Consider the following 15,973-nt stretch of genomic DNA (forward strand, 5'->3'; position numbering starts at 1 on the left):
AGTTTTAGAGTGTTTAGAGGGGGCAGGGGGTGGGGGGAGAAAGAGAGAGAGTTTAACTTGCACTGCATTTCTCTGTGGAAAGACTAATGTGTTAACATTTGAAACCGCTGAGTTACATTGATAAGGCCTAATTAAAACTCATGTGTTGAATTTTAATATGATTAACTTGCAAATTTCTCATTTTCTGATCTACTGTTTATAGATAACCTTTTTTAATTCCAGTTTTGGAAAAGGTCAATTATGAATTTTTAAAAGCCAAGAGCATTTTAAGGATATGTAGAGAAAGGCTTCAGCTGATTGAAAGTGACATAAACAAGAAAAAATGTAATGACACTTAAATGTGTCACACCCCATTAAATGCATAATGCGGTCTTCAGAACCCCGAAGCCAAATAGTATCTCATCTTGAGAATCATTGTTGGAAGTGTCCATTTGATCTTCAAAAGTAACTTTCATAATTTTGCCATTTTTTTGGTAATTTTCCTTTTTCTTTGTTAATAGTCATGGCAAATTAGAATCAACCTATTTAGTGCCATTTTGCATATCATCCAAGAACAAATTAAACCACTAAATGTTATTGAAAGGTACGTTCATTCAGTTCATTTTAAACATATTCCCTTGCATGTCATGGCTTATTTCAACCTCAAGTTAAGTAGAAAGCCAGGGTGTTTCTGACTGACAGTGAGGTATGAGAGAGGTGGAGGTGTTTGAAGCTTAGCCAAACTACGGGGCTGCCTCTTAGTGTGTATTTCCTTCATTTTTGATCTGTCTAAAGTTTCAGATATAATAAAAAAATCCTGTCTTTTAGTTGGATTGTAGTGGCTTCTGCCCACTCTCTTCAGTCTACAATGTCATAGATGTACAGTCTTTAAACTTGCAAAGATTTTATAAGGACTATAAAAGTCCCTTGTTTTACAAGAATATGCTGTAGTTACTCTTGAAATAGCTGATATAGTGAAAACAAAATTTGGACCATGTTATTAAATGTATAGGCTTTAATTTAAAAAAATGTTTAATAGAGTGAATGCTCTGACCGTGAAATCAGTACTAAAGACCAACTCTAATAGGCCACCCCTGTTTTAAGAGACCATTCTGAAGCACACCTGTGAGGTTTCCAGTTCAATGTTGCTTGTCATGTGGTTATGCTATAACTTGTACTAAACAATCTGGTCCACTTAAGACAACTGGACTCATTTATGGCAGATTTCACCGTAGCCGGGGCCACATCCTGTGCTCACATAAATCAGTGTAATCCAACTGAAGTGAGTAGAGCTATGTTGATTTACACCAGGGGAGGGTCTGGCACTACACACAGTAAGCTTTGATTGGTTTCTGCTATTCTGTATGGAGTCCCTGTGAGTTTTTGTGTTCAGTGTGAAATTATAACAGTGATCTTTTTCTGAAGAAACTATCTGTACCATTTGGCTTTACAGCTTTCAGAATTAAAATCCTACCCTAAAAAGTGCTGAGTGCTAGCTGTGATGGATTTAACATCATCAACTCCCTCTGAAGATATTGGAAGTTGTGGGTGCTCAACCCCTTGCCAGATTAGACCATTAGAAACTAAAATGGTTTCTAGCTCTCTTTTTGATGGGCAACTACTCTACATTTTATCCAGGCTATCATGGCTCAACTGCCCCAGGAGGAGAAGGCTAAGATTGCGGAGCAGGTAGAGATATTCCACCAAGAAAAGAGCAAACTGGACGCTGAGGTGGCCAAATGGGATGACAGTGGTAATGACATCATTGTGTTGGCAAAGCAGATGTGCATGATTATGATGGAAATGACGGACTTTACTAGGTAAGCGCAAAAGAATTTGTACTGAGTGCTTACTCTGGAACCCTGCATCATTTCTTTATTATGGCATTTAAGGAACATTGAGTGTATTTACGATGTTTAGGTAATGTGTCTATAACAATTCTAATATTGCTGGTTCTATACTCGTTGCCCGGTGTATTTACCTTTTAACACAAAGGAGATCTTCAATATTGTTTAAACACTGTTCAGCATTAAGACACTGATTCAGCAAAGTACTTAACCACAAGGGCAATTCCATCCCAATTCAGCAAAGCTCCTAACCACATGCTTAGCTTTTAGGAGGGGAGGGATAGCTCTGTGGTTTGAGCATTGGCTTGCTAACCCCAGGGTTGTGAGCTCAATCCTTGAGGGGTCCATTTAGGAATCTGGGGCAAAAAAAAAAAAAAAAATCTGTCAGGGACAGTATCTGGTCCTGCTAGTGAAGGCAGGGGTCTGGACTCAATGACCTTTCAAGTCCCTTCCAGTTCTATTTTCCAACAGGGGAGGGATAGCATAGTGGTTTGAGCATTGGCCTGCTAAACCCAGGGTTGTGAGTTCAATCCTTGAGGTGGCCATTTCAGGAACTGCGGTAAAAATCTGTCTGGAGATTGGTCCTGCTTTGAGCAGAGGGTTGGACTAGATGATCTCCTGAGGTCTCTTCCAACCCTGATAGTCTATGAATCACATGAGTAGGCCCAGTGAAATCAGTTGCAGAGGTGCTTCCTACCAACAAGCCAGAACATCAAACAAACAGTTTTATATTTGAGACTCTTTAGTGACTTGTTGGTTGGTTTGGGGGGACATAAAGCCAGCTTACTGACATGCCCAAATAATTCCTTTCACCTGGTTATTTTCAACAGTTCACCATTTAAGATTAAACGTGCATGTTTTTTTGTTTTTCAGCAGAAGTAGTGCAGCAAGGATAATGTGTGACCTGACAGGCCCTCAAATGACCTTTTGTCTAGCAAGAGTCAAAATGCACAAGTCTTGCTGAACATTGCAATGAATGTCAATCAGAAATAATGGCAAAAAATCCACTGAACTCATTCTCATGACTGAATTTCTTTAAACAAGCAGCCCTTGATGTAATCCAGAAGTAACTTTCATCAGAATTTGTCAATAACAGTGACTTTTTTCCTTGCTATAATATTTTGTTCTAATTACAGTGCATCAAAAGGCTATTAATTAATGTTATCATTTAAACAAAATCAATTTTGTTTATATCCAGCCACATTATTAATCAGACCAGAGGGACCATTTTACAAGAGATTAAATGCACCCTCTTAAAGTTAGAGTAATCTATGCAGTGCTACAATCCCTGCTATTTTGGGGAGTGAATGACCAAAAAATCCTCTCCAAAGCTCATGTTTTGGATATGTTTTGCCACATTTCTGCAAGACAAAAAACAAACAACCAAGCAAACAAAAAACCCAAACCCACTGAGGCCTTATTCTTCCTTCCTGCACTCTATAGGGAAAAAGTCATGTAGGGATCTTTCTCTAGAGAACTGAGTTTCTCTTCTCCCTACAATATGTCTAGCCCCCCTGTCCATCTTTCATGGGAAAGGAGTGAAATCCCCCTAAATCCTTCATGAGAGGGACATTAAAACAAAATCTCTCTTTGGTCTGGATCTCTCACCTCTCTTTCCTGAAGCAGAATGAAAATTTCCCCATGCCTTGCCATCAGTTCTGGGGAGGGAGAGGTGATGATCTAATAACTTCTTCAGGGGACCAGAGTACAAAAGTTTCTCTACCACACGCTGCACACATTTTAATACCTTAATCTTCAAACTGAACGTTTGGTAATTGGATGTTTCTAACATCAAAAGATGAGAAATAATGTGAAAATGAGAGTAAAAGCACTGTCATGTTTGGAGTAAATTAAAAGAAAGTCTAAGTGGACCTTAGTGCCTCTGTTTACCCCAGATTCAATAAAACCTCCTTTAACATCTTCCACTAAAAAACAAACAAACAAACAAACAAACAAACCCTTTGCATCTCCTTTGCCTACAGTGACTTCCGTGGTGTTAAAATGGAATAACTCCCAAATGTCTGGAGTGTGTTACAGCTGGATGTGCTGATCTCTTCATATAATTGACATAAAACCATAGGCGGTCACTGTTAAGGTGACTGGGACTTAGGACCAGCGTACAATTCCTGGTTCTGCCTGTGGTTTGCTGGGTGACCTACGGCAAGTCGCTTCCCCTCCTGCACCTCAGTTTCACCATGTATAAAATGGGAATAATGATGTGGACCTCCTTTGTAAAGCACTTTGGGATGTGCGGGTGAAAATCACTATAAAAGAATTAGGTGGTATCATTATTTATAAGAACTTGTGTCTTTTACATCATCTTACAAATATCAAGAGAGACAGATTAGTAGTAAAGTTTTAAAAAAAATCAAGCAGGATTTAAGCACAACTGAATTATGCCTCAGGTAGTTTAGCAGCTTTATGACAGAAATCTAAGAGAAGAGATTTCCTAATGTGACATTTCTGCACTAGACTTGGCAGACTTGGTGTTAAGCACTGGTTGGGGAATAACAGAAATTTTAAAAAGTTTTGTATTCCTGCAGGGACATTTTCCTAATGAGCACTTAAAAATGCACATACTATTAAACATAGTTCATGTGCTTGAAGGCACCATCAAATTAAACTGCTAGCGAGGCATTTTGTATGTGAAAGGAAATATAGCAGACCCGTTCCTTAATCAAGCTATCGTATAATTAGTAGTTAAGTCCAAGGTGAAGTTGCAGTAAATTAGGAAGGCATTCATAAAATAAATAATCATACACTGAGTTAGGACACTGCAACGGTGACATGATTTAATTAGACTGTAGTATAACCATATTGTTCTTTCCAGAGGTAAAGGACCATTGAAGAATACATCTGATGTCATTAATGCTGCCAAGAAGATTGCAGAAGCAGGCTCTAGAATGGACAAATTGGCACGAGCTGTAGCTGATCAGGTAATGATCCAAACAAATAAATATATAATGTGAATCAGTCAATCAGTGGCATTTTGTATGGACAGTACAAATTATCTGTGTGGTTTAAGGACCTTCTAGAGAAAGTCTCTACTAGTGCTGTGACCTAGTGACTGAAGAGAGGCTGTTTGTTCAGCACCAGTTAGTTTGGTAAGATCACTGTCGGTTGAATGAAGCCGACACTGCAGCCCTTTAATTCACTGGTTCAGAAATCAAACCACCTAAATATTAATAGCATCAGCTACCATAGATAAAAACACCAAGGTGAGCTGCGATCCTCCAGCCTCCTCGTTGTTTTCTTTACTTAAAAGGGGATTACGCACACCCTTCTGTATTTGATGCATGTACCTTTCACACTATGGGAAATCTGTAAACTAGTCTAAGAACCCCAGAAAACCCAGAAGGTACAACAGTCCCATGTCTTCATCTGGAACAAACGAATGCTGGCTACAGATGATGATTGCAGTAGAATGTGGATGGCTAAAAGCAATAAAAAGGTCACACTCTTTGTTGCTTCAGTAGGCCAAGCACATTGCACATGCCAGGGCTCCTTGCATTTCTCTATTCCCCCCCCTTCCCCTCCCCGACTCCCTGTGCACCCCACTCCCACCCCCCTCTATTTTAGGGATCCCATGCAACCCCACCCCTACCCCTTCCTCATGTCATTGATTCTGTGTGCCCTCTGTTCCCCTTTTTGCCACATTCCAGGAGCTCAGTGTTCACTCCAGGTCTTTATCCCTCATTCCACTGTCCCCAGTTCTCCCTCAGTACCAGGAAATCAATGTTTCCCCTCATTCACTCCTTCCTCACTATACCCCGCTTATCCAACATGGCAGTGGTTCCATGTCCCTCTCAATCCCCCCATCCCCCGTATGTCAGGGGTTCTTGTGTCCCCCATGTCCAACCCCATACCATTGTCCCCTATTTTCCAGCCATGCCATGGCACTGTATGTGCCCCCGTGGCTCATGGCCCCCATTCACTTCATACTGTGACCCCCATTTTAGGGGCTCTTTGTGTGCCCCCTTTCTCACGCCATTCTCTTTACTTTTCTGTCTGTCTGGGAGATAAGTCATTCAGGATGTCAACTTTTTAAACTGTATTGGGTGAAGCTGAGATAGGAAGTATTGGTATGTTGGCTGCCAGAAACCAGTTCTTTGCTTTATTGACAATTACAGAGGTGGTCGACACTGCTGTGCCTGCTAACCAGATGCAGAGGCCTTTGTGAGTTGCCCATTAGCCCCTTCCAGTTTTCCAAATTTCACCAAAACCAATGAGTTCCGTCCACTGATACCTAGACAATTCTCTGAAAATTTGGAATGGATGAGATGTGGCATTCAAAAATGATTCCATTACAGACAGACAGAAAGACAGAGAAATGCCCCCAAGGGAAGAAGGACCTGGATCATCCACTCCCATGGAAAACCCATAGGAGGGGGTTGTAGGTGAGGAGGATATCCTCACAGATACCCTCCCTAATCACCCCCCTCCAAACCTGCAGCTGTGACCTCTAGCCATCCTTCTCTTCCCCTTAAAATGGGAGAAAGTCTGCTGGTCGCAGGAATTCTAACGTATCCATGGTGTGTGGGAATGGCATTAGTTTCATCCTGCAAGATAGTTGTGCACAGAGATGCAGCTTTTTCCTATAATCCCCAAGAGTTTGGCAATGTGAACTGTTCCACCCAATTGGCCCATTTCCCCCTCTTGAGCCCACTCCTGTTGGGTACATCCTAGGAAGGAGAAATCCATCCCTGTGTTAATGTAATTCCCACTGTTGAAAAAGCTATAAACATGCTCGTTAATGATCTTGCAGTTTGCACTCTGGTGTTGTGAGAGGTGGGAGAGTTTAAAGAAATAAATGTCAGGTACATAACACACGCAGCTTGTTTAGAGAATATTGGTTTCAGTCATGTCTTTGATCTACATTCCTTCAGAAGGATGTAAAATACAAAGTTTAACTTTTTTTTTTTTAAATCAATATGAGAGTTAGAGATCTCTTTTAATCCCTTGGCCGTGGTGATATTTTACAGAACTTTTGAGACATACATGGAGTATAAACTTTTTATTGACTGTTGCATTTTTAATTACTGTTCCAATGATAGACAGCTTGCATCTTAATTTGATTCAAGGTACTTGTATGTAAAGCTTTGTCAGCTCTCTAGAGGTTTCGTTTTAAAGTTCATTTCTTTCAGCTCATAGGCCTCATGAGCAGGATAAATATTACTGTATTGAATTGTCACAAGTAGGAAAAAAAGGTCTCTTAGGAATGCGCTCTTGAAAGATATTGCAACTGCGTGAGAGAAAGACGTTATGGCATTATCATAAGTACAGAACAGATTAAACGGCCTAATGGCCCCAAAGTACTCCCAGCTCTTTTTTGTTTGTTAGACTTAAAGACAGAGGCACAAGCAAAGTGAATGCTTTCAGAGTTAGGGGCCACAGTGTGTGTATGGAACCAGTGCTGTTCTTTTACATCTAAGAGCACTATAAACATTTTTCCCTTGTGCCTTATTTGTCATTGCTATGATAACCATTTAGACAGATGTTGTGGGGCCATTGGGCTGTGAGTGCGTAATCTGATCATGTTTAGTTTAGGTGCCATGTGGTGGTTTTACTCTTCAAAATGGAAAATTGAATGTAGCATTTTAATGACCTAAGAAACTAGTTCAAAAGACTCTGAATGTTTGATCTCCATAGTCAAACAATATTGAAAGGCGGACTTTGTTGTGTAGCTCTGACAAGTGTTTATTGGAGACGTGCTCTTTGGAAGGGGACCTTTTAACTCTGTTTCATTTGTGTGAATTATACAGGCCTGTGCTCAGGAGGCAAGTCTAGGAATATTAACTATGAGTGCTGTTTATTATGATGTTGATTATTGTTGGGGATGCTGCAGTTCCTTGTAAGAGTTTATTTCAATGGACTATAAATGAGTTGTGCTTGGACCATGTCTGGTTATATTGATTATGAAATCTTCACAGATTCTACTTAGTTTGACCTCGTGTAATTTTTATCTGCACACTTTTGTCATGAGGAATATGTCAAAATGGTACAGTACTTTAGATGGCCTACCAGTAATAGTGAGAAGTATTGCTTAGAAAGGCATGGAGACCAGATTATTTCATTTCCTTCTTATTAAGGGCCGCAAGCCTGAAAGCGTCTTCTATAATATGTCACATATACTACTATAAATAATTTCCTTCCAGTATAGATGGACTAGTATATTATGCATCAGTAGACTCCTATATTTATTACAAACTGAATGATAAACTAATCTATGTAGATGTTTTCTCAGGACGTTTTCTTTATGTTCATCAGGTAAGTGCCAAAAAGAGATTATTTTTGTACATGCTATCTTCACATTTTAATTCATGAGTGTCAAGCTATAGATGAGGTACAGAATATTTTCCAGCTCTCATCGAATTCCTCGCTAAAGGGTTAAGTGATATGGATGAATCTAATCTGGTGTCAACACTGCTACTATTTCCTTGGATTGTCTTTGTATAATGAACATATAAACTGAGCTAGATCTAATCAATTTTGCATATTTTTCCCCCTTGCAGTGCCCTGATTCAGCTTGCAAGCAGGATCTGTTAGCGTATCTACAGCGCATTGCCCTCTATTGCCACCAGCTCAATATCTGCAGCAAGGTGAAGGCAGAAGTGCAGAATCTTGGAGGAGAACTTATTGTATCAGGGGTAAGCTGGTATTTGTATTTAGCAGTTTACGTATCCCATAGTCGCACTTGCCAGGGAGCATTTTCAGTGACAAGAATGTAAAAGACAAAAAAATAATGATTCATAAGCAAGCTTCTTAAAATGTTATCTCCATTATTCCAGACCTTACAATAACTTGTGTAGAGCAATTTGATTTTCCAATTACCCTTTGTTTATACTAACCTTGTAAAATCTTCATTCCTCCAAAAGAAAGGTAATTTCATAGTCTAGAAACTCATTGCCAAGCTGTGAATATTATAATTATTTGGAGCTTTTGTTTATTTGCTTATTGTAAATCTACTTTCCTTTGTTAGTATTGGTAATTTCCCTCCTCTGAGCAGGAGCCAGCACTGCTCTGTATGGAGTGCATATTGTTAAGATGGTAATATCTAGCCGGATTTCATTCACTCAGGTTCCAATGCATACTAGGTTTAGCAAAAACTCTGGAAGGCTAGCAAAATATGTTACTTTTTGTGTGCTGTTTCCCAAATACAGTTGCCAAACCTAAAAATTACATATTCTAATTCCTTCCATTTGCTTGTTTCAGTAATTTTTTTAATGAAAATGCAAATGTTTTATCTACAATCACCAGGCATTTGTTGTCCAAATTAGAAATGTGTAGAGACAGTCAGAACATAAATTGTTTTTGCTGCATTTTAAAAGATGTTTTCTCCCCTTCACCTCACCTTGAGCTATCTGCCTCTGTGAGACCAGTGGCAAAAAGTACTAGCATTTGCTACTCTTCATGGTTTTTTGTTTTGTTTTTTTCTTTATGCTACTCACTGTAGGTTTGACCCAACCACACTTTGGTCACTGTCCAAACTGCATATAGACTATGTGTATACTTGTGTATACTGGATTCCCTCTTGCATATTTACTATATTCCCTGACCCCCACGTGCTTTCAAGATGACAGAGATTTGTGAAAACTGAGGCACTCTAGACAAGCTTGTTTGAAAATGCCATTTTGGGGAAAAATAATACATCCTCTGATTGTTTAAACCCAATCAAATTTGAAGACTGTTGGGACAAGCTGTGCCCTCTATTTTACCCATACAACCCCAAGGGAAATCAGTGGGCTTTCCCAAAGCTAACTGAGAACAAAACATATGCCCTTTTGTTATATATATATAAAACAATGATTTTTTTGCAAAGCACTATATGCACCTTTAAAACTTGGCTGGGCTACTTGGAACTATTATTTTGAAATCATGCATGCAGTGCTAGAAGGAAGTTGCTGCACTGTACTGCTCCTGTGCCTCTCCTGCAGATGGTCTCCACCTCTTGACATAAGTACAAAGTAGTATAATTTTAACATCTTGATCTTCCCACAGCAATGAAAATCCCTTTTCATTTTCTTGGTGTTGAATGAGTGAGCTTTCCTTATATCACTGACAATTGTACTATATATCAAATGCTTCAGACCTTATCTTACCTGCTGCCATACAAGTCCGGCTTTCCATACCCATTTATCTTTCACACCCATCCATCTATAACAATTGCCCAAATTAGATCTTCTATCAGCTTGGCTTTTGTGCTTGTGTTTATTTCTTTTCCAGTTCTCTTTATTTACAGTACGTGGATGTTGAACAGGCCATTGTGAACCTCTAACATACAGTTTGTTATTGAAACATCATCATACACTGTGAAATTTAAGTGGCTGAAATGCTTGTCTTCTTCATTTTCAAGCTGGCATTGTTAGCATCTGCTGCTTCCCAGGCTTCATCACCATTGTCTTGTTTTGCATTCGCTTGCAGTACAAAGCAATGCTAACCTCAGCCATTCAAATTACCAGCTTTTGAGTTGACTCCAAAGACAGTGTTAATGGCATTGACAGTAACCTAAACTCGCCGTATCTATTTCTTTAGTTATTACTCTGTCATGGACTTAATGGAGATGGTGCAGAAAGTTGATCTTTTGTCCATCCCTTTTTGAGAACCATATCTTAGAGCTTGGTGAAGCAAAATGAATCCACTGCTTTTCTGGTAGCATTTAACGTGATTTACATCTTCAAGTGCTGGGTACTGTATGCTCTTTTGCCGACCTCGGGACTATCCAGAGATCAGATGTCCAAATCCACATCTACATCTGTAGCCTGCTTATCCACTTGCCACTTCTGCTTCCATCTTGTTCTTCATTCTCTCTTGGATAGCCAGCTGCAAATAAAGAGTACTTTATTTGCATAAAAAAGAACAACAGTTATTTGGCAACTTGCATACAGTACAATGATCTTGAAAGTGCAGTGGAAATCCAGACTTCGTGGCCCCAAACCATTCACTATTACAGGAAACTGACGTGTATACATTATATTCAATTATTTTTTGTGATGTAACAATCACCCTGGCACTTGACATTTACAATTTTTGAAGTATCAGGGGGTAGCCGTGTTAGTCTGTATCTACAAAAACAACAAGGAGTCTGGTGGCACCTAAAAGACTAACAGATTTATTTGGGCATAAGCTTTCGTGAGTAAAAACCTCACTTCTTCGGATGCATAGAGTGAAAGCTACAGATGCAGGCATTATATACTGACACATGGAGAGCAGGGAGTTACTTCACAAGTGGAGAACCAGTGTTGACAGGGCCAATTCAATCAGGGTGGATGTAGTCGACTCCCAATAATAGATGAGGAGGTGTCAATTCCAGGAGAGGAAAAGCTGCTTCTGTAGTGAGCCAGCCACTCCCAATCCCTATTCAAGCCCAGATTAATGGTGTTGAATTTGCAAATGAATTTTAGTTCTGCTGTTTCTCTTTGAAGTCTGTTTATTACTATATATTTATTACTATATATTTATTATTATATAATGCCTGCATCTGTAGCTTTCACTCTATGCATCTGAAGAAGTGAGGTTTTTACTCACGAAAGCTTATGCCCAAATAAATCTGTTAGTCTTTTAGGTGCCACCAGACTCCTTGTAATTTTTGAAGGAGATGGAACTATAACATACAACCGTATTTACTAGGAGTCACCGAATTATTCACCATTTCCCTCATCCAGAAGTTTAGCTGTGATTTCAGAACCACTGGTTCTGGAGAATATAAACTCTGCCTGACTTTCTGCTTTATTAGGAATGTTAATCCATGTTTCCAAACACAGTGAATAAATATAAAATGACTAGAACCTCGGAGACATACATGATCTGTTCCAATTACCTTAATTCTATTCTGGCAAGGAAAAATGTGTTCCATTTTATATGATATGTTGAAGTTATTGCATAATGTGGTGTATGCCTTTTTGGTGAAATTTCTGTTTATTTATATTCTCCATAAGTTACTAGTAGTGCAGTATATCTTACATTCAAACCTAAGCACACACCCAGTCTCTCTCTACATCAGTATGATATTTACCTCATGTATGAAGATTTTGTTGGTATCAGGTTTCAGAGTAGCAGCCGTGTTAGTCTGTATCCGCAAAAAGAACAGGAGTACTTGTGGCACCTTAGAGACTACAAATTTATTAGAGCATAAGCTTTCGTGGATGCATCCGAAGAAGTGGGCTGTAGCCCACGAAAGCTTATGCTCTAATAAATTTGTTAGTCTCTAAGTTGCCACAAGTACTCCTGTTCTTTTTGTTGGTATCATTAACTTACCTACAGATAGGCTGAAAAGTATATCAAAAAGCAAAGAAAATGAGGCTGTCAAACTCCTGAAAGGGAAATTATTTCAAAAAGAGGAAAGAACCCTTTAAATCATTTCCCTTCTTTCTCTCAATCTTTTCTCCCTTAACTTCCCTTCCATCTCTCCCTTGATCTTTCCATCCCAAAATGTTCTCTGCCTGCCGATCAACAAGACTCTTCCCCAGGTAAATCTCATACACCAGGTCTTCCACTGGTTTAAATCAGTGTAGCTCCATGTGTTTCAATGGCACTATTCTGAGTGCTGATTTATACCAGCTGGTGATCTGAACCAGTAGGTTTATGTTTGGATTGTGAGATTCCAACTCCCTGTCTCCCAGTTGAGTTTTGAAACACAGTGTAAGAAAAATGTATTTGAGAGCTTTTCTGTGGTGAAGAGCCTTATTAACCTGGAGTGAGGGAAGCATAGGGAGGCAAGGAAGATATAAAGGGAGGGACATAAAATAATAAGGAGATAGGGGAATAGAGGCTGAAATGCCCAAAATGATTTTTAAATAGCTGCTAAAGATCTTGAGTGAAATCCTGACCTCATTAGGTATGTCTACACAGCAATTAAACACCCACGGCTGGCCCATGGCATCTGACTCACAAGGCTCAGGCCAAGGGGCAGTTTAATTGCAGTGTAGACGTTCAGGCTTGGGCTGGAGCCTGGGCTCTGAGATTCTGCAGTGGGGGAGGCAAAATTCCCATTGACTTCAGGGTGGCTAGAATTTCATCTCCTGCTTTGTTTCTAGTTGCAGCCCATGTGGTTTTGTAATTTAGCATTTGAATATTTACAACAAATCCTGAATAATAATAATAATGAGTTTGACAGCCTCATTATTAATTATTATTATTGTTTTTTATTATTAGGCATTTCTTATTAAACAGTAGTTACAATATCCTGGGATAATAAGCACCTCGACTTCAGAGTTCATTTCCTCAGTCTTCAGCCAGAGAGTTCATTCAGTGCAAAGTGAAGCTATTGCCTGATAAACAGGAATCACTCTTAAGGTGGATTAACTTCCATGAGATGCTGTTACATATTTCTCCCATTGAAGTAAATGTCCATTACAGATACATGGCCTCACAACAGGCATGAGCACATTGTTGTTGTTATTGTTGTTGTTGAAAAGGGGTGTAATCTATGAAGTTTGGATCCAGATCAAAATCCAAGCTTCCCAAAAGTTTGGGGTACTTCTTTTCTCGGTGTTCCAGCTGGGCTCCGGATCAAAATATATCATTACGTCAAAACTGACCTGTATGTTCTCTTATTGCTATGGAGCAAACAGTCAGCAGAAAGTCTACTATACATTTTGGCCCTGAGCTTGCATTTCTTTTTATTTCATGTTTGTGTCAGGAGCTTGATGTCCACTGTCTTGTTACCTACAATAATTTAATCCTGGCTTTAACCGGGTAAAAGTTTAGCATTATGTGAAAGAAAGACAACCTGCTCAATGAGCGATTTGGTAAACTGCCAAGACTGTCACCTCCTTTTCATTTGAGAGCATCAGGAATCTAAGCAAAATATTCCTGTTTCCAGCCACTAACTGTGTAAGTTTTATTATTGAATTAGAATTTAAACAGAAGAATAATGCATGAAATAAACCCATGAAAACAGGCTGATAAACCAAAATTTATTTAGACCTCTGTGGGCTGGGCTGCTTGGACAGTTGATCTCTCAGATTTGGAAGAAATCTGTTTAAGCAGTATGTTTTGTAAAGAATGTCTTCCCATCTGCTTTTTAAAATACAATAGTGATTTTTTCCTAATCACAATTCATAGCTATTGATAGTAAGATTCCTACTTTCTGTTTGTTAGTAATTGCATCTTATTTAACTCACTGTGAATATAGTAGAAGAAACTATGGCTGCCAGACAATTTAAAAAATCAAAATTAATTGTAAGATTTTGTTTTAAATAGTTGCAATTAATTGCAGTTTTAAACACATTGTTAAACAATAATAAAATACCAATTTAAATTAATTATACATATCTGTGGATGCTTTTCTACATTTTCAAATATATCAATTTCATTTACAACACAGAATACAAAGTGTACACTGCTTACTTGATGATATTTTTTATTACAAATATTTGCACTGTACAAGTCAAAGCATGAAGGGGCATACAAATGTTTAGCATATCTAGCATGTAAATACCTTGCAACGCTGGCTACAACAGTGCCAGGTGAATGCCTGTTCTAACTTCAGGTGACATTTTAAATAACAAGTGGGCAGCATTAACTCCCATAAATGTAAATAAACTTCTTTGTCTTAGCGATTGGCTGAACAAGAAGTAGGACTGAGTGGCACTTGTGCTGGAACAATTTGTATCACGGGGATGCTGAAAACCATTGAACCAAACTGTAAACCCTGCATACAATGGAAACCACTTCAAGCCAGGGGGTACAACAGCACCCCTAGTACCAGCACCTATGCTGAGTGGACTTGTAGGCACTAAAGTTTTACATTGTTTTGTTTCTTGAGTGCAGTTATGTGTAAAAATAACAATGGAAAACTTTCACGATAAAGAAATTGCACTACAGTATTGTATGAGGTGAACTGAAAAATACTATTTCTTTTGTTTATCCTTTTTACAGTATAAATATTTATAATAAAAATAATAATATAAAGTGAGCCCTGCACAATTTGTATTCTGTGTTTTAACTGAAATCAGTATATTTGAAAGTGTAGAAAAACATCCAAAATATTTATAGTAAATTTAAATTGGTATTTTATTATTATTTAACAATGTGATTAAAACTGCAATTAATCACAACTATTTTTTTTTATTCTAATTAATTTGTTTTGGGTTAATCGCTTGCGTTAACTGTGATTAACTGACAGCCATAGAAGGATCCTACATGTATGACTGGATTCACAGGAGTGAAGTGTTATTTACCCTGTCACGTAACACAAGAACCAGGGATCGCCCAATGAAATTAGTATACAGCAGGTTTAAAACAAACAAAATGAAGTACTTCTTCTTCATACAATGCACAGTCAACCTGTGGAACTCATTGCCAGGGGATGTTGTGAAGGCCAAAAGTATACCTGAGTTCAAAAAAGAATTAGATAATTTCATGGAGGATAGGTCCATCAATAGCTATTAGCCAAGATTTTCACGGATGCAACCCCATGCTCTGGGTGTCCCTAAACCTCTGACTGCCAGAAGCTGGGACTGGATGTAAGTGGATGGATCACTCAAAATTGCCATGTTCTGTTGATTCCCTCTGAAGCATCCGGCACTGGCCACTATCAAAATATAGGATACTGGGCTAGATGGACTTTTGGTCTGACCCAGTATGGCCATTCTGATGTTCATATTATTAGCAGATACTATTCATTTTACAGATCCTAAAAGTGTTCTAGGCACTTCACAGAACAAATAGAAGATAAGGCTTTGCGCCCATTTGACCTCATTGCAGTTGAAGGACTGCAGGGGTGGTAGAAGGCTGAGATCAAGGCTGGACCAACTGCCAGTGGCAGTAGAGCAAACTAGGGGGAAACACAACTAGGATCTACTTTTCAGAGATGACACTGCTGCTGTGAAAGTGCTATGTCTGGGCCTGGGGGAAGAGAGGCTGCTGGGAAACTGGATCACCTTGACTAACCCCGTGTGCTTGGCTGCAGCTATTGCTTTGGAGGAAATGACTAGATATAATGAAACTCTTTAAATAAGCCCATTTGAGTATGGATGGATGTAAGTTACTCTTTGTGTTCACATAGGTATATGACAATGAGTTCTTTAAAACTCTCTTAAATAGTAAAATAGGTGGCATATGCAGAATACGTGATGGAGTAATATAAACGTTTTATCAGTGTTCACTTAGATTGACCTGTTTGAGCTTTGCTGTCCCAAACTCAT

The 15,973-nt window shown here is 38.9% G+C and overlaps 1 protein-coding gene across 2 annotated transcripts in view; it reads left to right on the plus strand.

Annotated features, from left to right (window-relative positions):
• The window catches only part of CTNNA2 (catenin alpha 2), a 747,858-nt gene that overhangs the window by 701,640 nt on the left and 30,245 nt on the right, over positions 1 to 15,973 (plus strand). For both annotated transcript variants that reach the window (XM_054029838.1, XM_054029839.1), the window contains exons 15-17: positions 1,618 to 1,799; positions 4,657 to 4,762; positions 8,339 to 8,473. In XM_054029838.1, the coding sequence (XP_053885813.1) occupies positions 1,618 to 1,799; positions 4,657 to 4,762; positions 8,339 to 8,473 (423 nt within the window). The remainder of the gene's footprint in view (positions 1 to 1,617; positions 1,800 to 4,656; positions 4,763 to 8,338; positions 8,474 to 15,973) is intronic.

This window comes from Malaclemys terrapin, chromosome 5, assembly GCF_027887155.1.
Source record: "Malaclemys terrapin pileata isolate rMalTer1 chromosome 5, rMalTer1.hap1, whole genome shotgun sequence".
NCBI lineage: Eukaryota > Metazoa > Chordata > Testudines > Emydidae > Malaclemys > Malaclemys terrapin.